This window comes from Dermacentor albipictus, chromosome 4, assembly GCF_038994185.2.
Source record: "Dermacentor albipictus isolate Rhodes 1998 colony chromosome 4, USDA_Dalb.pri_finalv2, whole genome shotgun sequence".
Classification (NCBI taxonomy): Eukaryota; Metazoa; Arthropoda; class Arachnida; order Ixodida; family Ixodidae; genus Dermacentor; species Dermacentor albipictus.
In genome coordinates this window covers 155,625,262-155,652,634 of record NC_091824.1, presented here as the reverse complement: position 1 = coordinate 155,652,634, position 27,373 = coordinate 155,625,262, and the positions used below count along the sequence as shown (strand labels likewise).

General features: G+C 43.2%; 2 protein-coding genes across 6 annotated transcripts in view; both read right to left on the bottom strand.

Annotated features, from left to right (window-relative positions):
* LOC135903826 (uncharacterized) overlaps window positions 1-1,205 on the bottom strand; it is a 37,724-nt gene extending 36,519 nt beyond the window's left edge. Inside the window, exon 1 of the mRNA XM_065434238.2 lies at window positions 806-1,205. Coding sequence (XP_065290310.1) covers window positions 806-925 — 120 coding nt within the window. The 5' untranslated portion in view covers window positions 926-1,205. The remainder of the gene's footprint in view (window positions 1-805) is intronic.
* A 4,824-nt stretch (window positions 1,206-6,029) lies between these two features.
* LOC135903778 (WAS/WASL-interacting protein family member 1-like) overlaps window positions 6,030-27,373 on the bottom strand; it is a 79,174-nt gene continuing 57,830 nt past the window's right edge. For 4 of the 5 annotated variants that reach the window (XM_065434160.2, XM_065434161.2, XM_065434162.2 and 1 more), the window contains exons 9-13: window positions 24,760-24,867; window positions 24,570-24,695; window positions 22,313-22,426; window positions 14,581-14,670; window positions 6,030-6,223 (exon numbers count right to left, since the gene is read on the bottom strand). In XM_065434160.2, the coding sequence (XP_065290232.1) occupies window positions 14,599-14,670; window positions 22,313-22,426; window positions 24,570-24,695; window positions 24,760-24,867 (420 nt within the window). In that variant the 3' untranslated portion in view covers window positions 6,030-6,223; window positions 14,581-14,598. The remainder of the gene's footprint in view (window positions 6,224-14,580; window positions 14,671-22,312; window positions 22,427-24,569; window positions 24,696-24,759; window positions 24,868-27,373) is intronic. The other variant, XM_065434164.2, reaches the window with a different exon arrangement.

The following is a 27,373-nucleotide window of genomic DNA, read 5'->3' as shown; positions in this document are numbered from 1 at the left end:
GCGGTCTTACGTGCCAAAACCACTTTCTGATTATGAGGCACGCCGTAGTGGAGGACTCCGGAAATTTCGACCACCTGGGGTTCTTTAACGTGCACCTAAATCTAAGTACACGAGCTTTTTCGCATTTCGCCCCCATCGAAATGCGGCCGCCGTGGCCGGGATTTGATCCAGCGAGCTCGTCCTCAGCAGCCTAACACCATAGCCACTGAGCAACCACGGTGGGTGTAAGGGGCGGAAGGCGAATATGCAAGAACTGTTAGCAGGGACGAGACACAGGTTCTAGTAATGTCCGATGTTGCACGGTTAGAAGACCGACAATATAAAGTTCTATGCATCAACATACAAAGTGTCACGCGGTCGTGACGGTGAAGAATCAGGCCGCGTCTCAACTGAGAGTCACTCTCAGACGCGTCGCGAGGTAACTCTTTATTTGGCGAACTTGACCCACAAAAAACAAGTTGCACTCAGGCGCAGCGATAGGGACGAACACAGGCGTCGATCGTCGAAATCTGATCTACGGGTCAGATGCGTCTGGCTGTTTATGCATGACTTATCATAGATTCCAGCGTAATCGCTGGTGTTCACGCACGTTCAAGAATGCACACCCCTATTCGCGTCACGCATGCGATCTGATTGCACAAGATTCGGCGACAACATTTGAGAAAGTTGCGATGTATGCACGCGCGTCGGAGCATCGTTGTTAGCTTGTTGGTTGTTGGCAGGCAAAAATCCGTCCCCGCAAGAAGGATAAGTAATGGGCGCATGTTAATAGTAAGCACGAAAAGTATAAGAGAAAGGCACTTACAAAAGCCGTCCTGTCCGCATACTGCCTTAGGAATTCTGCGACGAAGTTGTACAACGTGCACTCCGGTATTTGAACATCCGGGTAGGGAGAGTGCACGATACGGTCCTTCACGAGAGGCATATGTGTTCAAATGAAGTGCACGCTTGTCACTGTTTTTGTCAGTGCACGAAAGCGGGTGCTTTCTTAGATATAAGCGAGAAAGACTAGCCCTTGTGGTTGCAGCGAAGCAAGGAGGGGAAAAAATAGGAAAATGCAGGGAGCGAGGCAACGACGCAAAGCTTGACTTTAGGTAGGCCGTAAAGAGGCTGCTCCTTTTCAGACTGCTGTAATTTAGGGCTCGGGTCTCTATTCGCTCAGCGGTGCTCTTTCTCTCCCCCTGCTTTCATTCCCTACCCCCTGTGCAGCGCGGTTGAGGTGTCCTCTGCTGAGAGAGAGTTACTGCGCTGCACTTTACCCCAACCTTTCCTTCCCACCATCAAGAATCTCCTTCTCTCTCTATACGCTCATAGTGCGATTGTTTCAAACAAAATGAACATCGCGAGCGAATTTTACAGGAGCTCGAATGCGAACCACAAGTTGCTTTTACTAGTCGGTTCACAGGCAGGAAGGAACAATTTTTTGTTTGTAGCACTATATCCTTCAGCGACAGTTTTTTTACGTTAGATGTTGTCGGCTATCAATCAACCCTGCTTTACCTCTACCTTCCTGTGCATGCACCAAATGCCAAAGTTTATCACACAGGCCTACTGGACTAGCTTTCGCGCCTCAACTTACATCCGACTCTGGCCAGCTTACACCCGACTCTGAGGTTGTCTGACCGACCGTCAACAATTTGTTTTCGTTAATTCAAGTTCATCTCTTCTCAGTAATTTCGGGCGGACGGCAAGGATCCGTCCATGGAACTCTTCCTTTTTTTGTTTACATTAAATGACCTTTTCTCTAGCGCCTTATTTAACATCCCCCCTTTTGTAGATTCGTTTGTTGTGTATCGAGCCATCAAAATTAATCCAATGAGCACGCTTTCTTAGGATGACCTTTTCGGTATACAAAAACGGTGCACCGACTGGTTAAACATCAGTGGGATTTCGTTAATTTCCTCTCAATGTCGGAGAAATTACGTTGTTCCTTTATACTTCTTAAACAGCTGCGCCAAAACACAGGTCGACTGTGTTAAATAGTTAGGTCTGCATTTTTCGCGACCTAACCTGGACGCAACATGTAATTCACATGGCAAATTCAACTAACCGTTCGCTTGGCAACTTGCGTGGTTTTTTGTTCCTAGTATATTATTCTGCAAAATTACTAGCCTACACAATTCTCAACCGACCAACATTGGAATACGCTTATGCGATCTTTGATCCCCACCAAGCAAGCTTAAACAGCAGCATACTTGAGGCCGTCAGGAACTGTGTGATCCGATTTATGCACAACGAGCACAGTTTCCGTTCTAGTATCTCTAGCCTGAAAGCTCAGCTGCACGTACATTCCTTTGCGTCGAATAACTAGTCTTTGCTTATTTCATGGACTTTCCTTATCCACTACCAACAGGCAGCCAACTCATAGTTCCAGCTCATCGTATCTCTCGGCTTCACCATGCCAATGCCGTTTATCCTGCGCGTACATGCCCACACAGGTACTTTTCAGCGCTCTATTTTGCTGCCACACTCACCGACATGTCACGCTTCAATCAAGACTGCCATTGATAACTATCCATCAAGTCAGGCAAGCTAAACTAACAGCAGAACATTTGTGCACCTATAATGTAATGCCCTTGATTGGGACTTTTTAGGTATTATATATATATATTTCTCCCTTCTTGCCTCGGGTGCACGGGAACCTAGCTGCCGCTAGTTCCCGCCCCTCTCCCTCTCCGTCTTACGTTTCCCTCCTCCTGTGTGCTTTTTTCTTTTTCTTTCCGTTTTCTTTCTTTTTCCTTTTTTTTTCCTCACTGACCTCCTTGCTCTACATACACGTGACTCCGCCTTCCTCTTGCCCTGCATAGCTGCCAAAGGCCGCTGTAAATCTGCCAAGGAGCCGAAAATCAATCACTGTCACAACTGTTCCTCTCGGTTTGATGTATGTAAGAACGACAGTGTACCCGGTCTGGTGTCTTCCCTACCAGGGCCGAACTGCCATTTTTTTGTAGGCCCTGATGAAGATCGGTCCACCGATCGAAACTGTCGAAATTAAATACTTGTTCTGTTTACCTTGTAGCACCACTCAATTTTATATATATATATATATATATATATATATATATATATATATATATATATATATATATATATATATATATATATATATATATATATATATATATATATATATAATACCTATAATGAAAGCAGGAGACCCTTCTCAGTAGAAATCGCTTCTTAGCGAACTTATCGTCCACGACTCATGGGTAACACATGGGCTGCCGCGAAATATTAACACGCGCGACTCTCGCAACGTGAAAAATGTTAGTCACCCAAAGTGCTCATATCTCGCTGCAAATGCATGGCCTCGCCAGAATATCTAGGTTAGGCGACTCGTTTCGAACCCGGTGCTCGCGTTCGCGTTAAACGCGCCCCCAATGTAGCAGCTGCTGCGTAGGCCAGCCGGTCCCCGCGAAAGCACGCTCGCGGTGGAAACATGCCTCTAGCTACGGAAACACGAGTTCACGTTTCGCGTTACGATGAAAGGCTACGCTGCAGGGTGCAGCTGGAAATCGCCGATGTGAGGCGCACGCAGATGGCGCACATACAACCTACGACCCTAACGCATATGCCGGACAAGGGTATGCTCGAGCTGTTGCCCTTTAAGCACTTCACGTAACCCTTTAGAACACATTGTTTTGAATACATTTTGCACATATGCAAATTTATAGCGCTGTGCCGTTCTGCGTAACAGTGATTACCTAACATGGAGACCATAACAGTGAGAACGGTCACATAAATGGTAATCAAGTGGACGACCAGCGATTGCCTATAATCTAGGAGCCACAATATTGCGTCAGGACCTTAGGCTACGTGTACTGTGCACAGCGCAACACGCCCAGAGGTTCAATAATGCGGCTAGAAAATGCACTGAAAAACAAGACGCGGGTCAGCGTAAGTTGACAGATTAGCTTGAAACAGCCAGAAGTACAAAGCATGGGAGTTTTATTTATGACTACTTTCTCTTTATAATGTTCGTGCCAAGCAAGCACGGCAAAACAGTTTACTGCCTACACAAGGTGAGGCCAAAAGAAAATGTAGTGTCAGCTGCTAGACAGCGTTCCATCCTGTCGTTATCTTTTCCTCTCGATTTCATTTGTTGGCGCTGCAGTGAATAACACTTGTCGGCGTACATGCACCGCCCAGTGAAAGAATAGCCTGTTTCTTGTGTGCTTTTGCTGTTTTTTAATTTATTTATTTAGTTTATAGCTCCCTCGTTAAACCCGACTGTTTTATTACTTGCAGCGTAGGGAAGGCAAACGGATATCTGCAGGCGAGGTCAACCAAAAGGGTAAAGGATTGACAGCCTGTTTTCGTTTTGCTCTTTTCATATTCTTCGTCCGCTATATAATATGCCGGGCAATGTTTTCTGCTCTCAGTCACGGTTCTTCCGTTTTATTATTATTATATTTATTATTTTATTTAATGCAGTGGGCTTGTGCTACACGATTCTTCCTTTTCTTTCGATTCTGCATGTCTGTTTACTGCAAAAAAAGAAAAAGAATGCGCAAGAATGACTACGCTCCATATAAAATAAATGAATGAATGAATCGCTGATTGCTAGTACGATTGACTATTGACCAGAAAGGAGAGAATGAAGATGAAGAAAAGCTTGTAGGGTAGATCGTGAGTAGCATTTTAAAATTGCTGTGTCGAGGCCAATACCCCAGCAACAATTTTAAACGCCACTCGCGATCTGGATACACTCTTTACCTGCTTCGCTTTTCCACCACCACACAACAGGGCAATACCCACATGATATGAACTCAATTAACAGTGACTATGCGTCTGTTACCAGCAACAAAGTAAAACAATCCAGGATGCTGCAGAACGTTTAACAAAAAAATTCTGGCACGTTGTGTGTGTGTCTTTTTGTTTTTCTTTTCTTTAAGGAAGTAAAAATGACCCCCGTCTTTTATATGCTCCAAATGAGCTCGTCCATGTGCCCTATTCTATACCTCAACGAGCAATATTATGCAAGATAAATAGCAAAAGAGACAGAGACGAAAGAAATAAGAATGGCAGGGAGGTTAACCAGAACCGAAAACTCAGTTTGGTACCCAACGCTGAGCAATGAAGGAGAGATAGGGAGGAAAATAAGAAGAATGTAGAGAGAGAAAGAGCACAGGTCACACGATCACAGGCGGTCACCATCACTGCCCGCACTCTCACAGCCCAGGATCACGTGCCGCCCAATGAAAACCAATTCAGGTCAAAGTCGCTTGCGCTGGTCGAAATCGAGTGCTCAGAACACATTTGCCTGGTTCATTCAAAAGTGTCATGCTTCAGCTGAGAGGGCTCTCACGTTCGTGTTGGGAGCGCGATTAAAATTAGGCTGGATTCCGACTGGACTATGTTTTACGGATGCTGTACCAGTGTGCTCTTTGTATTAAATCTAAATACGCTTTGTTGTAATATTTTATATAACAGTGACACCATCAGCCACAACCACTTCACAGAAACTTTCCCTTTTTGCTCTTCCATAGCTGCAGACTATACTTATTTGTCATTTTGTCTCAAATGTATATAGATGCTAAGTGCACCACAAGGCATTTTTAAACTTTATTCTGCTAATGTACAGCCACATATGCTCCTAGGAGAACCAAGTATACAAATTGCTTATTTGTTCCTGACACTGGATCTGTTCTTTTCATAAACGATGCTTCATTATGTGCAGTGTAATGATAGAAACTTGCTAATGTTGCAAACTAGGTATGTTGAAATCAATTATATATAAAAAAAGGCTGTTCATCATTAAAAAAAAGATTTAATACTGACACACATATGTAATTGCTTATATTTTTGGGCGACTGTTTTTCGACCTGATTTGCTTCCAGCTGTACTGAATTCCTATTATATTAGGTCTGAAAAGTTGCTATTTGCAACTGCCAAATAACATTTCAAGAAAAAAGGCAGAGAGAGAGAGCACGGATCCACACTTAACAGAGCAGCATCTGCCACTAGCAACTGTGGGTCAACAGAGATGCACAGCTGTACGCCAAAATATAAGCCTTGCACATCCTGGATGGCAGTTTGAATAAAATGATCTCATTTATTTCATTCTCATATTAATAAGGCACCATGCCACAATCAAGCGCAAATAATGCAGCGTGGCTCAGTCGCTGCACTGAAGAAGCTTGTGCAGACACCACACCTGTCCAGGAGCCAGAACCTCCTGGTCTCCCAGGATTTCATCAGGACATTACGGGAGAGATTCTTTCTGCAAACAGAAGAAAATGGGCAGATTTTGGTGCTCTGCATGTCAGCATCATAAACAAGATGAGATGACTACATTAGGGTTTCAGTGTCATGACGGTGGCATGCTACCAAATGGCAAGATCGTGTTTGGTCTTGCACATTGTAGTGCTAATTATCTCCGCATGCCAAGGGCTTGGAACACAAAACACCGGCAGAGACAACAATGATAATGACTGCTGGGATGCGACCGGTTCAGAATTACAATAAACTACCTGGTTTCCCTTATATGCAGCTCCACCTTAGAACACACATGCTTTTCATTATTAGAAATAATATTCATGGTCTTGCCGTGGAATAATCTCTTGGCATGTACCTACATATTGAATGAAAGTTACCAGTACAAGTAGGTACCTTGTGATTGTGCTTCTGTTTTGTCAAATTCATAATGTAGAAAAAAAATTCGGTTTTTGTTTGGTACAGAATTGGTACAGAATTGCTTTCCTTCAACTGTTGTGGACATTTAAAACAAAGGAATGGTTTGGTCTTGTGTGTTCTTGTGTGAGCATGTGTGTTCTAAGGTGGAGCTGCATATAAGGGAAACCAGGTAGTTTATTGTAATTCTGAACCGGTCGCATCCCAGCAGTCATTATCATTGTTGTCTCTGCCGGTGTTTTGTGTTCCAAGCCCTTGGCATGCGGAGATAATTAGCACTACAATGTGCAAGACCAAACACGATCATTAAATGTACATTAAATGTAGTCATCATAATGTAGCCATGTAGTAACACCAAGCACTACTTCATGGCTATCAAATCACAAGAGAAGCAAAGAAGCTGTGGCACATGTGTTAACCACATAAAAACAAAGTAAAAAGCATTATAAAGCCTTTTCATCAAACTGAGTCAGAATAGGCAAATATGCTTCCATCATAACTGCGCTCGTCTTGTTGCAGATCAACAGTCTGCAACTTAGGAAAATTGCTTGGCTTTAAACATTTTAATGGTACATACGTGCCAAACAATGACGTTGCTGATCAATTAGCAAACATGGAAGGCTAGTAGCAGGGAAACTATTGTGGTGGGCACTCGATTGATTTCGACCACTTGGTGTTATTCATAATGTACCAATACCACAGAATGCAACTGTTTCTGTACACCACCTAAATCAGTGTGTCCACAACAGTTGAAGGAAAGCAATTCTGTACCAATTCTGTACCAAACAAAAACCGAATTTTTTTTCTACATTATGAATTTGACAAAACAGAAGCACAATCACAAGGTACCTACTTGTACTGGTAACTTTCATTCAATATGTAGGTACATGCCAAGAGATTATTCCATGGCAAGACCATGAATACTATTTCTTCCATACAGGCAGGGCACATACACCAATTCAATTTTCATATGCTGTAGAGAAAATTAATGAAAACACACATCCATGCTGAGGCACAGTTATGTGCCACAGGTACCCAGATAGGGCTACCAAACATTTGGGAAACAGACTGGCACTAATGCTCTCTCATCAACAATTCTTCACTATTATATTAAAGCAAAGCTTTCTTTGCTGCTGCTGCTGGCTGCTGTCTTGCTGAGCAAATCATGTCATCACACTGTCATCATCGTCGTCCCTTCTGGCTTTTCGCTAGTCTTGGAGGATTTGCCGATACCAGACATGGCGAAAACACTGGATATAATCTATATCGAGGAGGTCCACGGCAGAAGATGATGTATGTAGCTGCGGTCGTAAGCTCCAACATAAACATGCTGTCACCATTCCTTTATTGTCTTCGTCTTTGTCATCACTGCCTGGTGGGCTGCCTTCACTCTTTTGCTGTCACTGCATGTCAGATTGTCATCACATTAACAGCAACCTATTGTCGTCATATTGTTCCAACGACATCAATCTGTTGTCGTAATATTATTGTCATCCATGCTGCTACAGTCTTTGACAATTGGCTCGTACTGGACACAGTGGAAACAAACACCGGATATAGTACAAATCGAGGCAACCCACAGCACCAGGTGATGGACATATGTGTGGACATGAGCCCCAACACCAGCACGCCGTCGTCACGCCATCATCGTCATCATGCTGTCGTTCCGTCGTCGCTTTGTCATCGTGATACCACTGTCATTACGGCTTTCTTGTAATACCACTGTCGTCATTTTTCTTCGGCCGACTTTCCTCCTGCTGCTGCTCGATGCTGTCTTACCAAATAGCTCTTGCCGAATGTGTCACACTGAAAGTAATGTCGCTATCACATCGCCATCATAACATTGTCATTCCTGCTGGCTGCTGGGAACAGTGGCACGATTGGCCGGTACCGGACATGGCGTGAACAAGCACTGGATATAATGTGAATAGAGGCGGCCTGTCGTGACAGCTGATGCACAGAAGCAGACATCAGCTCCAACACCAAATTGCATGGCATTGTTATCAAGCTGTTGTGGTTATTCCATAGTCATAATTTCATTGCCTTCATGCCATTGTCATCAACCCTTCATAGTCCCGTTAACGTCATCCTTCTACAGTTTTCACTCTGTTGCAGTCACCTCAGTTATCAAGATGCATGAGCCACGACAAAGGAATACACCTTTAGCAGCAGCACTGTTGTTGCAAAGCCTGGTTTTCATCAGGGCCCTTGTGTGTCGACAGGGCATTTTCACATTCTCCAGTGATGTCCTTTCCTCTGGAGAAGCTCTTCAGGTGATATTTTATGCCTAGATGGAGATAAACCCCAAGAATAGTGCTTTGTCTACAATTTTGTACACAAAACATTTAAGACGTTTCTTGTGAGCACTTGTTTCATCCTTCAACTGCTATTTCAAGATTGTGGGTAACTTTCGCAGTTTTCCCAACTAGTCGGCGCACATCCTCTGTCTTTTCATCAATTGAGATGCATAGAAAAATGTTCATTTTGTCACTGAACAAAATGACCTTGAGTTGTCATGTTGACATTGTCATGGGCACTCCCATAAACATAGCAGGCTGACGGCTGACAGTGGCACCAATGACATCGCTGACACTACTAAACGTACGACAACCGCACATGCAAATCACAAAAATACATGCTGCACACACACACTGTGTTAATCTTTGATCCCTTAATGCCTTTTCCCGACACCACACTCAGCTAGGCTGCCAAAGTGTAGTGCATCTGTGAACAAGTACATGTAATTCAACCAGCTGACCAGTGGTGCCTCCAGTACAGTTTCAATCTATCAATCTAATGCCCTGGTCTTCTTTTGCAGCAGCGGTGAAATTCTGGTGGTGAAATTTTGGATAAAGAGACATCATTACACTGAGGACAAAAATACACGCCATTCTAATGAGATCCAGTAATGAACTCTAAAATTCTTCATAACATTGCGAATTTTGCTATATTGAAGTTTGTTGTAACGAGGTTTACCTGTACATCTTTCTATTATAATCCCTTCTGGGTTCCATTACCTTCGAGTCACTTAGTGGTGCCCATTGGTATCGCCCTAACTATGGCGGCACTACTACTACATACAATAGCGAACACAAGACCCAGCTTTGTGGTAAGCAATGCAAGGTTAAAAATACAACTGTACCAGAATTCATTACTGCTACTACTAGTGCTGTACAAATGTTACGAGCATTGAAAAAAACATTTAGACACCCTCCTCACAGGCACCATGAGTAATTACGAAGGCTGTGTATAAATGTAGATACTTTGTGTCAAGGCATATAGATGAACCTATAAACGTTCATTCATATGCCTCTTTTTTAGATGAATGCTTACAATATGCTTATAATATGCTTATAGTACAGTATGCTTCACATCTTTGCTCTGAGTTAATACTTTTTTTCCTATAAGGTCAATTTGGATTGTTAAATGATTACCTAATTTTAAGTATTGTATATTGTTGCTGTTTGCCTACTTGTATTATGTCTGTATGCCAAACTATACTTTGGAGCAAAAGCCTCCATCAGGCTATATAGCCCTTTGCTTTGATTTCTGTTGATGTACAGAAACAAATCAATAAAGAAATCAAATGAACTGTCGACCTCAAGAGCTTAAAAAGGCCCTGTACCACCCCTCGGGCTTGGTGAAATAACAGAGTTCACGGGTGGCATACGCTGCTGCGAACATCTCAACCAAGTTTTAATGTCGTGTGCAGTGCGTGGCACTTCAAAGCGAATTGTGAAGTCACCTTTCTCTCGAATGCTCTCTTTTCAACAGAAGGCCCTGTCCTCACTTTCTTCTAGACGCACTACTTTGTCATTGGACGTACTACTTCCTCATTCCGTTATATGGCTGCTATTGGCCGATAGCTGACATCAAGCTGCGGTCAGCTGCATGGCGTAGAAACTGTGGCTGCTGCAGGGTGCCACCGCGAGTCAACTGGCTAAGCGCACTGCGACTTGCTGAGGAAAACCGTGCCTGGCTTATGTTTAGCGTGTCACAGGCTAAACATAAGCCAAGGACAGACCAAAGGCGAAGGTCGTGGTATCTATGTTAACATCCAAAATTAAATTTGAACTGTGCACCATGGTAATATTTAAAAGGCAAAGCGTTGTGGGCATGCCCCACTGTGCCGTAGCCTTCGCAGTGCAAGGCATTGAAGTAGGAACAGGGCCACAGCGGAGGCTGTGTTTCATGGCCAATAACTCCGTTTCTGCAGGACGCATTGAAGTACTTTTTGCAGCAAAGTACTTCTGAAATAGCCTATTTTCACTTCAAATGCCCTTCTTCACTTTGATAAAGAGTGGTTCAGGGCCCTTTTAAAGAAACCAGAGGAGCAACTGAGGAAAAATAGGTGGTTCCTACCACTCTCACCCAAATTATTACCAATTCTTCTTGGGACCTGTGCAAGAAATGGTGCAAAATGGTGAAAAATATAAGTTACTTACTGAAAGCTTTTTAACGGCCTTTACAAAGCTGACCTCATGCCCATGGGCACCCTTTCCTTGTTATTATTGCTGCAAAATTGATTAATAAGTGTGGGTATATTAGAAAAAAGTTGAAAGAATCTGGGCATTTACTAGCAGCATTAGTATGTTTTCCAAGTTACTACAGCATAAGTGCAAAATTGATTTTGCTTTTGGAAATTGGGTGCTATTGCGGCCCAAGTCATGGAATCCCATTTGTAGGTGATACAAACTTTCTTCTGCAGTCTGTTCTAATTGACAATGAGGACACTATGTCTTTCAATATCATTAATAATAAAAAATATTTAGGAATGAAGAGTGACTATAGCACTTGAATGAATGTTAGGAAAACTGTCACCACTGCCGGCAATTGTGTGGCATTTTGGTCATTGACGCAACTAACATCATTGAGCCTTTACAGCCTTGTGCCGTAGGAACTCCTCCTGTTTACTCGTATGTCCATGTACTACTTGTATGCATTGTATAAATAAATGGTTGATTGAATGACCAAACCTGTGCCTGGTTTAAACTATGCTAGTGGACAAAATTTTGTCTTATTTTCATGCACAGTGGGCAGATTATTTCAAATTTAGACTCTCACAGTATTCCCCATTCTGTCACTGGCTATTGCAATGGGCCCTGTTGACCTTTGCTGGACTGTGGTTCTCTCTCTTATAAGCACACTCACTCAGGTCAACAGCCTCGTGTTGGCTAAACACACTTTTAGCTCAACCTCTTCCTCCATCTGACTTGGAAAGCATATTTAGTGCCAGCGGACAAGGACAGAAGGGAGATGACGCCACAATGCTCTATTACTTCAAGAAGCTTATTTTCAGGCAACATTCACCTATTTAACCCATGCACAGTGGTGCCATATAAAAAATCTAACCATCCAAAAAGGCTGTCTCCCTATTTACCAAGTTGACCGAAAGGGCACTAACACGCATATCACTATCCCAACAGACAGCTTTGGCCTCAATAATTTCTCGCACATCTTTATCTTTGTGCTTTGACTCATACACTGGTGCGCAGCCGCATTCCTGACGGTAAGCGGACAGATGACCGTATTGCTTATTTCTCATGTTTAGACTATGTTCTCATAGTCACTCATTAAGACACCTTCCTGTCTGTCTGATGAATTTTTTCCCTGCAGGAGAGTGGAAGTTTGTAAACAACAGCTTCTACACAGCCCACTGGTGTTTTAAGATGATTTGTTGAGCATCCAACAGCTCGCTTATGGTACGAGACCATTAACCGACCTATTTTCCTAAGTTTTTCTGGCGCTGAAAAGACCCTTTTTGTGTTCACATAGCTGCCCATTTTCTTAAGACTATGTGCCAATCTATGCAGATAGGGCACTACTGCTACCTTCCCTATGCTTTCCATTTGTTGATTTGCCGCGTCCCAAGTCTTACTGTCTGAACAGCATCTCTTTAGCAGCCCCTCTATGACCGAAACCTACACTCACTCTGGAAACTGCTCTTGATAACCTTCCCGAGTGATCCATAAGACTCTTATAGATCTTATGGTGGCAAGATTTCTTTAATACATTTCCAAAACACAAGTTTGCAATGCTCCTCTTGGCAAGCTTTAAGTGGGCCAACCGATATGTAACAGGGGCCGTTTTGTGAGCTCGAGCTAAAATATCCAGGAAATGCAGTATGTTATCAGTTGGCTTTTGAACCGTGGTACTGAGTGGGTTGAGACCTGCAGAAAAAACTTGGTAGAGCTTATCTGCTGTTGAACATGTGTCTGGTTCGAAAAATAGTCATAAACGTACCTAACGGCTTTAACCACCCTGTGCTCCGACAAGGTTCATGACGGTCTTTTGTTATGGTGGGCTGGAAAAATATCGCTTAACATAAGTGCTAAACATGAAACAATGCAGACACTCTGCTTTTGCATTAATATTTTGTCATTCCATGCTGCATAGGTAGAGTGAAGATAGCAACGAAGCATATCTAAAAACCCTGAGCAGATAAACTGGCTGAATTTTGAAAAGCAACAGCACTATGTTCGTCGATACACTCTTCTATGAATGCTATTTTTTTTTTTTTTAGGTACGTAGTACAAGTCGTTTATGTCAAAGGAGCAAGCTGATAAGGTTTTGCTCCCAATTCACGATTTCTTCGGAGCTTTTAACCAAGAATGGGTCGTCAATATTAAGAATTCTGAGTTTTTCTTGCGAGAAAAGAGCAAACCTTTTGTGCCATGACCCGGTTTCCGAAACTACTATTACCCTTAGCGGGCACTCTGGCTTATGTGTCTTCGCACTAAACATGATATGAAGGCATCCTGATTTTGCATTGCCAATATAACGAAGCAGCTAAGGCCTGCCTTCTTGCACAGATGCTTTGTTTCATCTCCCTTCTATCCTTGTCCACTGACGCTACATATACTTTCCAAGTCAATTTACCAACACGCCCAACAAATGGCAATGCTCTTCCCCCAATCTGCCAAGTAAAAGGAACCACTAAACTGAAGTAGCCACTACTGCAGTGAAATCCCTAAGTTCGAAATCGTCTAACTGAAGTAGATGGATAATTAGAACTGCTCTGTTGGTCCTGGCAAAGTCCTATGTATTTGAATAGAGAAGAACTCCAGCGAAATAGAACTCCAATAACCCTGCAACGGTTATTTAACACAAAATTCCTCATACAAATGCATTGCATTTTGTACAAACCCAAGCCAAACGCAAAGGTTCAATGTGTTGCAAGCTATCGTAACGTGGTGTGCCATAAAAATGACAAGAAATGACACGCGGGAATCCGAGACCGAATTGAAGCACGCAGAGCAGCAAGTGCTCTCCTTTCCTAGCCGGCTTAATAAAAGAAGCAGGAACGAGCCTTCAGTGCATGCTTGATCATGTTACCGCACTCACCTCATCCCATGTTCATGGAGGAAAGAGGATATTGTTAATGCAAGTTCAGTGACAGTGGTTTTGCGCACGGTACCACACAACTGATCGGGCACTTTTTAAAGAGGTTCTCCTTAGTTCAAACTTCATTTTATTAAAATAAATTTACGGCCCCATTGGAGCTCAAATTAACAAAATTTTACCGTATTCAGTAATGATCGTCCGTGATCCATACGCTCAAATTTTGTAACTAGGCACCTTTAGTGTGCACGCAAAGGGACTGGAGTAGAAGGGCTCTTCTCAAACATCTCATTGCAGGAATCAAACAGCATTTCTGACCCCAGTGACTACACTTCAGCCTAGGGCTAACAGTGCCCTCTACTTAATAGAGACTAGAAGAAAGAGTCAAAGCACATTTGTGAATATAGGAGGAAGACGACAATGGCATTTTAACTCATGGTTCTCTCTCTCCATGAGAATGTGCTTCTACAGTGTGTGTAGAAATTCTGCAAAAACTAGGCCATGTTTTCAGTAAGAGCTGATGAGAAAAACAGAAAGCAGTGCACGAGGTGAGAGGCAGAGCAGTGAAGTAGACAGGATGTGTTTGAAGTGAGACGGACAACTCACCATCTCACAATATGGAAGTTAAGAGGAAGTTGGCTTGCCTCCTTTCCTCTTCTTCTTTGTACGAGCCCCGCCTCGGCAGAGGGCACGTGGCTGAAAACGTTTTGGGCCACTCTTCACAATTAGACTGCAGTGGTGACGGATGCCTCTACAGCAATTGCACTCGTCTACTGAGCAGCCAACTTTGAAAGCTCAACACTAGTTTGTATAACAATGGGAGTTCCAAAACTCGGCCCCTTGCACACACACCATCCTTGCATAATAAGTATGGGTTAACTATAAAGGGCTATAATGTATAATGCTCTAAATTCTGCAACCAAGCGATGCCCATACAATATGCTCAGATGCATAAAGACTGCACAATGCTTGGCATACAGCTTTGAACAACAACTTGCATGGCAGCTTGCATCTCAAACATGAGTTAGCTAAGAATTCGTCTTGCAAGCTGCAAAGTGCGACAGCACCCAGCATGTGTGCGACTATGATGGGTGTCACAATGAAAGTTCAGCTGCTTGCCAGTGAAATCCTGTGTATAAGCAATCTTCACAGCACACACAGCGCCAACAATAAGTTTCCACAGTAATTCTCCATGCAATAGATTGGTGCATGAGAAAAGTACTTAAATAAAAGCCAGGCAGACCATGTGCAATGTGCCCAGATTTTGGTACCACAAGCACAACCCAAATGCAACATATGGCTGAAGCACTAGGGCACCAAGTGGTCAATTAGTGCAAGAAATGAAGCAGTCAAAGCTTGTGGAATAATAATGAGGAATGTGATGCTTAGTCAGTTGCCACTGCAAGCCCACATGCCCATGCCTTCTCTGCCATAAGTAACACTGATGAATGGGCAACTGTAAAATTCCAGTGCTAGCAACAACATTTTTGCTACTCAGCAAGAATGACAATAATGAAAAACAGGCGAAACCAAGTTAGCTCAGCTCCGCATAGAGAAAAGATTGCCACAAACGTGACATGCAAAGCAATTCTCTTGAGAAAGGAAGGGGAGGAGAGGGCTGTCTTGTAGCCACCTGCTGAGTCATGAAACTTTCAAATTCAAGAGCGTACCAGAACAGTTAGCATTGTGGGGGGTATGGCATTATATGGCATTTTCCCACATGCCAGCCTGCTATCCCATGCAGAGTAGCTTCATGATTGATTAGAAAGAGAGATAAATTTTCCCAGCATTGATCTTTCAACACCTTTAGAAAAAAGTATAACTGCTTTATCACACAGAACAATAATTCAGTGAAAACAAGCGAAGCGCACCAATGTACCCAAGTGTCAAATAAAGCTAGTTGGTTCACTGCTGATGAGAAAACAGCACAAAGAACATGGACATAAAGAGAGAAGAAAGCATTTGTGCATTCTGCTTCTTTTTTCATGCCCCCTGAACTGTTTTCTGGACAACAATGAGCTTAGCAACTGCATATAATACAGCACACAAGTGCAACATGGATAGTTTTAAAGGGACCATAAACAACTACGCTAAAGTAGTTTAGAATGGTAAAGTATTTTTTTCAAACATCATTTCATTAACTTGGTAGAAAGAGGTTGGCTAAGTACTGGAGACAATGAAGTTAAAACTGGCCTTTCTTGAATTTCATGCCAAAACCTCAGTGCTGATTGTCAGTGCGACATTACTGATATTGAAGTATGTTTATTCTATTCAGGCTGTTTTGAATAAGAAAATGGTTTTGAAATTTGCTAGGGTTTAGTTGGTGGTTACTTATGGAATGCAATGCAGTCCTTTCCCGATAAGCAACTACAGACAACAACCCATTTTTTAAACACTTTCGCAGCATCACCACCTACCCTATGGAGCCAATATATAAGAACGCCTGAAATTTCAGACGCTGAAACCCTTTATTGTCCAATTTTTGCGACTTTTTGCCCTGGCAGCAGGTCCAAAACAGCATTAATCGAAGCCATCAACACCACAATTTTGATTACCTAGCAACCTCGAACCAGTACTCTCGCACCCCATTCCACTGGCAACCGTAGCCACCATTGCGGCAATGATAGGCCTTGCCATTTCAACATTCACTGCCAAGCTTCTTGCTGCTCAGCACCGTGTTTTTCATTGAAAGAATTCGTCACTGTCAACAATGGTGCCGACTTTGATTTTGCCATCCTCACCAATGGCTCCGAAGCGCAGAAAGCGTGCTGTCAAACGTGGCATAATGCCAGTTTACAACAGTCAGCTTCGCTGCAATACAGTGATGTCACGCGGTGAAGCATATGTGATGTATTGCGGTGAAGCATACCAAGAAAGGAAGGGGGTCACTGTTATGGGACACAGCAGCGACGCAGCCAGAAATTAATTTTGGAGGGGGGGGGTTCTCCGCCGACTACTACCCCTCCTTGCCCTCCTCCATCCCCCTCTGTGTGTGTGTGTGCATGCACACCTGCTCAATAAACCCACACATGCTACCTGAAGGCACCAATGTTGCCCCTTTCTTCTTATTCATTACATAACGAAGGTCTTGAATCCGACAACATTGATGCCTTCAGGTAGCATGTGTGAGCTTATTGACCCGTCGCCTTCCCCTAAAAAGATCACATACTTGTGGCATGTGCGTCAGAATGGATGTTCTACATCCGCCACCAAGGTTTGCATGTAGTGGCACTGGATAACAGTCCCAAGGTTAGTTCTAGTAGTATAAAACATAAATACCAAAGAAAGTAGATGGGAAAACAGCTCTGCAGTAGCTCAATTGATAAGAGCATTACCTGCGTAATGCAAAGACGTGGGATCGTTCCCCACCTGTGGCAAGTTGCTTTCCATCAACTTTCATTTCCATTATTTTATCATTTCTTGAATTCAATTAGTAAGTATAAGTAATTTTCCCTATGTTGTCCTTGATGTCTTTGTTGGCTTCTTACAATGTTCTTGTTTGCAGGCCAGACTTGTTGCAGGCCAGGTACCAGTGCAGATCACCGTTGTTTTTTAGCCACACCTTCTAGTGAGTGCTAAGGCCTCGGCTACGCAAGGAAGAGGGCGGATACTATTTTGCAAGTCCCCTACCCTTAGTCGCGCTTTCGGCATTGTGGCCATGCTATATTATTCTAGATTTAAACATATAGGAACGAAGCTTTGCACTAGAACGTCAATAGTATCATATGGTGCAAGTTTCACTCACTTTCAGAGACCTGCTGTTGGACTTGTTTGAAGAGATGCTTTTAAGTAACTTGTGATCATGGTATTGTCGTCATCACGCGATGCATATTGTTATTTTATCAAACTCGGGAACTGATGAGGGAGACAGTCTGAAGCAGGGCTGCTTCCTGTTTAGAAGCCTTCGCGAAAATTACAGTATCCGCAGTTCTGAGTAAAATAAGGACCACTAGCTCCAAGAGATTTTAAAGCATCGCATCTCCCAATACCTGTCTATTCTTAAAATTGCCGAGACGTTTAGTTAGGATGGGTTCTCTGCAGCAAGCAGCACATGTTATAACAGGGTAGGCGAGCCTCAGCTAGGCGACTGCCACAGCCGTCTGGTGTTGAGCGATCGGGCAGTGACAAGACACTCTCCCTATGTCCCTAATTATCTGCTACCTTTGTTCCTTATACCTTTTATGCATGTCCTCCACCATTCCCCTTCTCGTGACCATCACCCCCTCCCCTTCTTAAAATTATTTTCCATTAGTCACTGTCACACTCTTCAACATTCACCAGGTTGTTGAACGGAGTGGCAGCCCCTAACACTCCTATATTTCCATTTCTGCGTGGACTTCAAGGTCATTCATCTACCTGCCTTGGTACTTGTTGTTCTTGTGGTTTGTTAGCTTCCCTGGCCCAGTATCCCCGTTTTTGGTATATTCTGCTATGCGTAAATCAGCATTCTGTAGGTCTTTCTTTCTTGTTCTGTATTTTGCCCTGTTTTCATTCTTGGCGGTGTGTAGAAACTAGCCTAACAGCAAGTTATTTTCAAATTTATGAACATAATGAAAGTCAGAGACAAGGTAAAGAAAAAGAAGAAAGGGGGGGGGGGGAGGGCATGCTTATTATGTGTTTCCTTGACGAGCAAGTCGCAATATTTTCTCAATGTTCTTGTTCCACGCAGCATGGTTGGTCAAGTACCACAAATGAGAAGCTCTCTGACAACACAAAGGACTGGTGGGGAACAACAATGCCTCCAATTTTATGCACATGCTTGTCCTATTTTTATTTATGTGTAGAATTTTTAGCGCTGATCCCCACTCAGCATTTATGGTTGACACGAGGTGGAATCAAGGGGCCCCTCACCAGGCCCCATAGCAAATTTTGGTTATACACTGGAAGTTGTTACGTGTTCTCTAGGGAGCGTTCCACGACAAATATTTTTCAAATCAGCTCATTTATAACAGAGACAGAAATATTTCAGCACCGCAAACCCATGATTTCAGGAGCTGAGCTCCACTGCCAAGCAAGACTCTCTCCACTTGCCTCGTTTAGCCTCTGCAAGCAGAATTCCTTCCCCGCGTTCTCCCATATCGGACCTCGAGGAGCGCATGACGCATACGTCACGGGCCCTGCCTTCATTTTTTTTCTCCTCACTTTTACTGCGGCGCGGCGCACTTCCGCTGACAGCCTCGCACACGAACTGTTGCGATTGTCTCCGTGCAGTGCACTATTTTGCGTGCTGTGCACAAGGACACCTGACTAGCGGTATACCTCGGTGCTACACGAATACTGAGGCAGACACAAGCAGATCACAGAGCATGATTCCATGAGGGAGCATGGCAGAAAATTACGTAGTTTCGGGGTTTGCTCGCGCGACTGCACGGTGTGGGAATACGCAGACGAAATGGAAGTACATCTCTCTTGCTGCGGTGCGAAGTAAAACAAAAACGTTGACATTCGGCTTGCGTGTTTTATTATTTCACTAAGCTTTAATTCATCTATTCAAGTAACATATTACACAAATAACAGATGCTGCCTCGAATATTCCCTGAAGTGTGTCACCATGGGCGACGTCACAGTGCAAAAATGTGTACATAGGTGCTCTAGCACGTGTACGTCATCCTCCCGATTGAAGTATGGTGGCCGTGAGGAGAAGGGAAAATGGCGTTCAGTTTGAAATTTCAGGTCTATCCACAGCAGGTAGCGATGTAATACTTTGCAGACACGATCGTTATTGCGCAATGTATGCTCTACGCTTGTCAGCCCAAAATGCCCAGACCTGGTGAGGGGCCCTTTAAGTAGAGGTGAGCTACGAGCAGGGCCAGTGTTCTGTGCATGAGAGAAAGGATCACCTTATGACACCACGCTGCACCCTTAGGACTGCCACTAGACCTTGCCTTACTTTCACATTCAAGCTTTCCCTTTCATCCATGTCGCTCATCCAGAGCCCACCTCCTGAAACTTTCTGTTCTGTGGGAAAGGGGGCTTGTTAGAAAATATCAAGGGAGGAGGCCCCCTCTGGCTATGCCAATGAGACACAGTATGCATTCCTTAATTATACAAGCCTGCACCAGCTGTCTCCTGTGACAATACGAGCACCAATACCAATAATAGGTGTACTTGCAGGGTTTCCAAGCTATTTTGGATGTGGCTATGGCAATTTGAGCTCTTGGGAGCTGTAAAAGAAATGCATCAATTTTTTTCGGGCTGCCTGATTTTTCGTGGCATTTTCACGGCCCTTAGGAAGTGCAAAAAATTGTACATTGACTGTAACTAGACTCGAGTTCACGCTGCCAAAATGATGTCATTGCAAGCTGGTGTGGAGCCTTCAGATTGGCATCATCATGCATCTTTCAATTTTATATTTTTTTCTGGCGTACCAAGTCTCTTCTCGCAGCAGGAATGGCTCCTTTGCTATTGCAGAAGAATAATTTACAAATGCAGCTTAACTCAATATTTGCCTTTCGTGTCCCTTTAAAAGTGCCTTTCACAAGTAAACTTTTTTTTATTGACAAAAACAAAAAATAGCATGCACAATAAAGACGCAGTGATTGAACCACCATGAGCACCCATCGACTACTTAGCGAACTGCATAGGCCTGATTTTTTCATAGCACTATCTTTCAGGCTAAATGTTCAAACAAAATCTATTAAACTTAGCCGAAAGCGAGGTTTAAGAATTTTCGCACACTTATTCTAATATAAGGGTATTCCATGCCTTGAAAGTAGGGGATTTCATTTACGGTCGGCTTCTATTAATTTGACCCTGACGAGATCGGCAAAACTGATCGAATTATCCGGCGGGTCGAATTTAACAAGATGCAGAAAAACACAAAACTGCCAGAACAGACTGTTGATTCATTTAGCAGTATTTGCCTGATTCTAACATGCCCCAAATCAAACATGTGCCCACTTTTTATGTGTCCAAAGCAGAAAACTAACATACAAATGGCATTAAAGCTCCTAAACAATGTAGAAATCTAACATGCACCCAATTTTTTAACAACAAAAATGGGCAAGGATCTCATAGTGCTGCACAATGGTGGCCGGTTTCTTAAAGTCGGTTCGATGCAATATAGCTATGTTATGTGGGAAAGCGCACGAACACCGGGAACACGGTTTCGCTTTTATATCTGACTGCACCTCACGGGGAATTTATGGCACAACTTTCCAGGAAAAAAAGAAGTTGCACATTAGAATTGAGTAAATAGCATAGTCACACATTGTGAGCTACGATTATTGCTTGGAAATATTTCAAGAGCAGGCCGAAAATAGGCACTTTCGACGGGAGATGACGTATGTTTAACATATTCACTGTTCCCTAAGCTCTCCCGATACAGATGCTGCCAATAAAGGGGTCACTATTAGGGCCGCTACAGGGGTCAAGCAGGTGTATGCCAACTGGTTAAGTTGGAATTAGGCAGGAATGGCCAATTTTAAGATTTAAAAAAATTGGGCCCATAGAAATGCATTGGCGCCAGCTGGGACCTTCGGCCGGGATCAAATTGAACAGGAAAACCTTATTAACCAGAATCGAATTAACGAAAGTCAACTGCATAAGTAAAGAAAATGTATCCTTTGCTGCATGGCACTGCTCATGCTCTTTGTTGCTGCGCTGAAAATTTACACCAAATGTATAGCTTCGGAAAGATACAAATGCCTATGTGTGCAAAGCCACTATCTATGCAGGCAACGCTATTTATATCAAATTGCTCTGGAATGTAATTTAAGAACTAAAAAAAAAAAGAAACAGCATTTTTTACTCCAACTTAAGATGAAGTATTTTGCTTGTCTGTTTCTTTCACAGCTAAATATCTTACGTTAGAGGACAGTGATGGTGATCTTTGCAGTCTCTGTATGACACCTCCATGCTAGGCTCAAGTCATGGCAGCAGAAAAGCAAAAAGAATGAGCTTGCTGGTGTTTGCAACCATCTAATTTCGAAGGGTATTTTCATATCATCGATCCATCTTTCAGGCCACTTAGAGCACTGCCACATTATCTGGTTGTATTGGGCAGTGGTGCTGCTTTTTCTAAGTGTCTCCTGCTCAATGCTTTGAGGCTCTGAGAGTCCCTTCTTTCCCCACACCTTGCTCCTATTCTGAGCATTGGCCAGTAAATGAGGCAACAGACCTTTTCACTGTTTAGTCTGAACACTGCATTCCGTGTACTGCTGCAAGGAGGTGCAAATGACAGGTCCTGTATTCTTGCTAGTGTTCTTGAACATGTGATTGTGCCCATCAAAGAGAAATGCATATTATGGCAATGCCCAGGACATGCTCGTTGGAAAGGCCCATGAAAATATGATGCAAAACTGAACAGTCAAGATGATAATTCTTAATTCCTGCTTACTTGTTCAGAGGTATGCTGTTTACTGCCCATGTTGGCTGCCAAGGGCTGTTGCTGTGCAGGTTTCTGAAGCTGGCGATGCCCAGTGTCGTCGGAACCTTGCCCACCACTGTGGACCTGCATACAAACGTTGCAGCCTTCAGAAGGTTGCTTGAAACCCCTGTTGTGTCTCAGCGGCTAGTGTTTTGCTGCTGGGCATAAGAGCATGGGTTCAGCTCCCCACCGTGACAGTTGCACTCTCGTGGGGGTGGAATACAAAAATGCTCAGGTCAAGTATGAATCAACTAGCCTGTCAAGCAGCTGATCCGCTCCTTCCTGCTTTTCAACTCTATCTCAAAAGCCATGGCCTTCAATGGCCTGCCACACGCGATAGTGGCTAACACATATGCCACAGCAGCACGGTTTTACACTCTTACAATGCCATGAAGAAACAAAGAAATACAGCACTTCAACTCCGATAATACCATCAAAGTTCCTATCATCACCTTCCTTAAACATATTCATCAACAGCATGTCACTCAACAGAGCTTTTAAGGCACTGCATCAAATGGTTTGCTCTACTAAAACATGTAAACCCCAATTTCAGAAGTTGTCTGCTGAAAACATCACTTTATCAAATCAAGGTTCAGGTGTGTTCCTAGCACAACTACACAGCTTTAACAACTAAATACACAGTGTGGCAGTAACAGCCACCCTCATTTATTCGTGACATCATCATTAGTCAATTTTAATACCACTGCACATAAAAGGTCTCTTCCAGAGATCTCAACTCACTTCAGTCCTGCACTATCTCAACATGCACCATGACTGAAAATTTCGTAAACTCATCACTTCATTTAATCCTTGGCTGCCGTCAACGCCCTTCTGTTGCCCTGAGAACACAGTTGTCCTATGCATTACATGCATAACTTGGCCAGATATTCTAATTCACAACCGGAATATATAATCTCTAATCTCTAATTCATGCCACCAATATTTTAATCTCTTAATGTCAAAACCGCGACATTGTATTTCATGCATATCGCATTTATTTGAATATAAGGCGAGGTTTTTTTCGCAGAATCCTTAGCCTCGAAGTCACCCCCACCTTATATTCAAGGCTGGTAAATTCAGTTACTGTTTTGCCACATTTCCGGCGATGCAGGTTTTAGACGGCAGTGCAAACTGTAGCAACTAATAAGCCTTGGCAGGTGAGGCAGTACCACATTTACGAGCATGTAACCTGCATTGAGAATTTCAGAAATTTAACACTAAAGCTGGGGTACAGGGTTATATGTGAATTTCACCTTGAGGTGCGACTTATACAGCAGTGCGAGTTGTGCCTTATGTTGTGGCTTCACAGCAGCACTGTGCACACTGCAGTGAAGTCACACCTCAAGGTGAAATTAACACGTAATCTGCACCGATTATTCAGGGGCCGTCCAATTACTCCGCATATAGGGCAATCCACGCTGAGTCTGAATTATCTGTTCATAAATCTACATCAGCTTATATTGGTGTACATATGTAATTTCCATTTCTTGGGTCCCCCAAGTGCACTTCATGCCTTAAAACTGTGACTAGCTTATACTCAAATCAATACAGTATATGAATTGAAATCCATTGGACAGGTTGCACGCTTGTATGTAGAGGGGCAGAGTGGAGGGAAAAGAAACAATAACAAATGCATTGATGCTTTTCTTTTTCGGTTTTCACCGCTTTGAAGTGTAATCCTTGTCTAACAACTTTTCAAAGCTTGGTCACCTATACTCAATTTACCTACCTAGTAAATTCAGGTCAGCAGCATTTTCCCAAAGCTTGGCCATTTCTATTAATCTTACCTTTGTAGAAAATTCAGGCCAGCAGCATTTGTCTAAATTTTTTAAAATGGAATTTGACAAATCAGTTTTATGGAAGCCCGCTAGGCGATGGAAGGTTCATAAAAGGGAAAAGTTATCATCAACCTGACTGTAGCACGGGGCTACAAAAGAAATCCATGAGGAAGAATCCCGCACTGGTTTTCTATGCAGTTTCTACTAAAGTCAGGTGGATGACAATTTTTCCCGGATGACAATTTTTTTCTTATAGGGAATATGAAGGTAGTGTCACCACATCTACACTACGTCATACTCTGTGCAGTTTGTATATAAATAAGCCACTTAGGGCATGGGCCTCTACCAGAGAAACCAAAGATTAAAATAATTTCAGACTTGGGTTTCAGCAGTCTCCTGACCTGCAGTCTCCCTCTAGAGATGTGAAAACGGTTTGATGATTGGCTTACCTGTTCAGTGGGCTGCTGCTTTCTGCTAGCATTAGCAGCTGCTGAAGGTTGATGTGGATGTTGCTGCATGTTTTTCTGGTGTAGGCGATGACCCACATCGCCCGAACTCTGTCCCCCAATGTGCACCTGCATGCACATTTTCTAGCTCAAGGAAGGCAGTCACAGATGCTAGTAGGGATGGCCTGCTCACCTGCTCGTTGAGGTGCTGCCTCTTGCCAACATGCGCGGCTGGCACCTGCTGGTGATGCTGCTGTACATTTTTCTGGTGCAAGCCAGCATTGTGACCGGCACCGCGAACCTGCACGAGAGTGTCAAGGACCTTAGAACTGGCAGTGCCAGCTGAATGGACACAAGCTGAGAAGAATGTTTAAGAGAACTGTCTAGCAACATATAATGAAGGGCACAACATGATCATCACACAAAGAGATGCACATAATAAGATGCCTATCATAATCTAACGTGTCAAGTGTGTTTCCACTGTTGCAATCAAGCACTGTACATAGAGGATCAATGCTGAGTATAGATGCACTATTACGTGTGCCTCTAGGTAGGAGGCGACTTACAGTTACAGTCCATTCTAAACTGTAACTGCTTGCATTCAGCACATGCCTAGAGTATAACGCAACAAATGACACCTGACTGCTGCATCTTAACATGGCCTCACAGCATCCAGTATGAAAAAAAAGAAGAAGAAATAAAGAAAACTTAACATCAGTTCCGGCAGGAAATTACTTTGAATGAACCGGTAGACAGGGAACTGGCTTTGCATCTGCCACCTTGATGACATGTGAGAACAAGCTCTGCCTAATGGTTTATACTGGTTGCCCACAATTAGGTCACTTTATGCGATTCCAAATTAACAAGTTCTGCAAGACCAGTACCATAGTGGAAGTAAATGCAGACCATGCTTGAAGGAATGCTAGACACATAAACAGTACCACTTTACTGTGACTTATATTTGCCTTAGCCATCCCTAATCCCTTAAACGCCAACAGCAAGGAAATTTCATTTTGGCTAAATTTGTTATGAATGGGTAGCATATACCACTGAACCAATCTTGGCAAAGGTGCAGAGCTGGTAACTGTAAAGTTATTTTTGTTTGTTAGCAGCCTTTAAACACCACCTAAGCAGGCAATGCATACACCTGGTTGACCGATGTCCTAGCACACCACGCCTGAGATTTTCAGCATGCCGTGGGCACTTGACTGGCTGGCGTTGCCACTTGTGAACCACAGAGACTAACCAGAGCCTGCGGTATTCTTGAGCCTCTCGATGGGAAAAGGGCTCGTTGCCTCCAAGACTGCATGTACTTCAAATGTCAAATTTTGCGCAAGGGCTCCTCTATATCTACATTATCCTAAACTAGGTTTCTTGCGCAGTCCAAAATTTTGTTGCAGTTGGCCTTTAAAGAACACAGGTGACCTCTGCTTGTCACAAGCAATCCTCAGTTTTTGACTTATAGTAAGCTCACCTGGTCCTGAGTACAGTGTAGACTACTTATAAGTCACTGGAGTCGGGAATTTCTGGACTATAAGTGGTACTGCACCATACTCAAAAGAATAATTTTCAACGTCTGTACAAGGGCAAAACATGTAGATCAAACAGTGTGCTTATCTGACAATCGAAGCATGAGAATGGGATGTTTGCATCCCTTTGAATTTACGCATGTTGAAAGTTTAATATCAGAGAACCGGCTTTTACAAATGGTCTTCACATGAAACACACACAAAAAAAAAGGCAAGAGAGGAAAGCATTTACTTTCCACACACAAACTGAAAAGCTGAAAAGCAACCATGCACATGTATTCCGTGCGGAACATAGCACAGAGTGCACCTCTCTGACAATCAGCAAGAGCAGAGCACGACATCGGAGATCAAGCGATTCAATGCCACCTGATCTTAGAGGCTATGAGTAGAGACATAGAGGCTTCTCTGTTGCTTAGGTAAGTCCTGCAATCTTGCACTATGAGCAGTTATGTCATAAGTGGTCTAGTTGTGTTTCTCCGCATTGTGACTGGCTTATGACATACAGATGGCATCAAACAGTGTTTTTTTTGTTCTTTTTTTAACAAGGGCAACTAAGACTATATTACAGGCTATGAATCTCAAGAAAATTTGTATCCAGCAATCTCTTGGACACTTCTTTCACTTGCACTAAACAGCATGATTGAAAGTAGCATACCGTTTCTGCAGATTAATTTTAAGGATGGGAGTGCAGAGTACCGACCTGTGCCCTCATACAGAAGATTTCTGCTGCACACCTTGTGCATGCTGATTGTAATGTCAAGACGGCAGCAGCAGCAGCACTGGTGCTGAAATCTCCCAAAGCTATACTTAAAGAATGTGCAGAGGACTCTTATTGCCTTGAGTGACTGCTGAACTTATATTTGCTTGCATGAAGATTTTAGCAGTGATGTGACCTTTATAAAGTTTTAATACATAAATTTTAATCTCGCAAAGAAACATACTAAACAAGGACGATTAGAATTTATTTGTATCTCATAATTCCCCGCAATGCTTCTACTGCTGCTCCTCTTTTCAATACACCTTTCCAACAGACCATTGATGTCCTGAAAGCCAGCTCTCTTTGCTGTCAGTTCTACTTGCTAAAAAATAAGAAATTATGGGGTTTTATGTGCCAAAACCTTGATCTGATTATGAGGCGTGCCATAGTGTCCCCCACTCTGGAAATTTCAACCACGTGGGGTTCTTTAACGTGCACTTAAACCTAAGTACACAGGTGTTTTCGTATTTCGTCCCCAATGAAATGGGGCCACTGTGGCCAGGATTCCATCCCGCGACCTC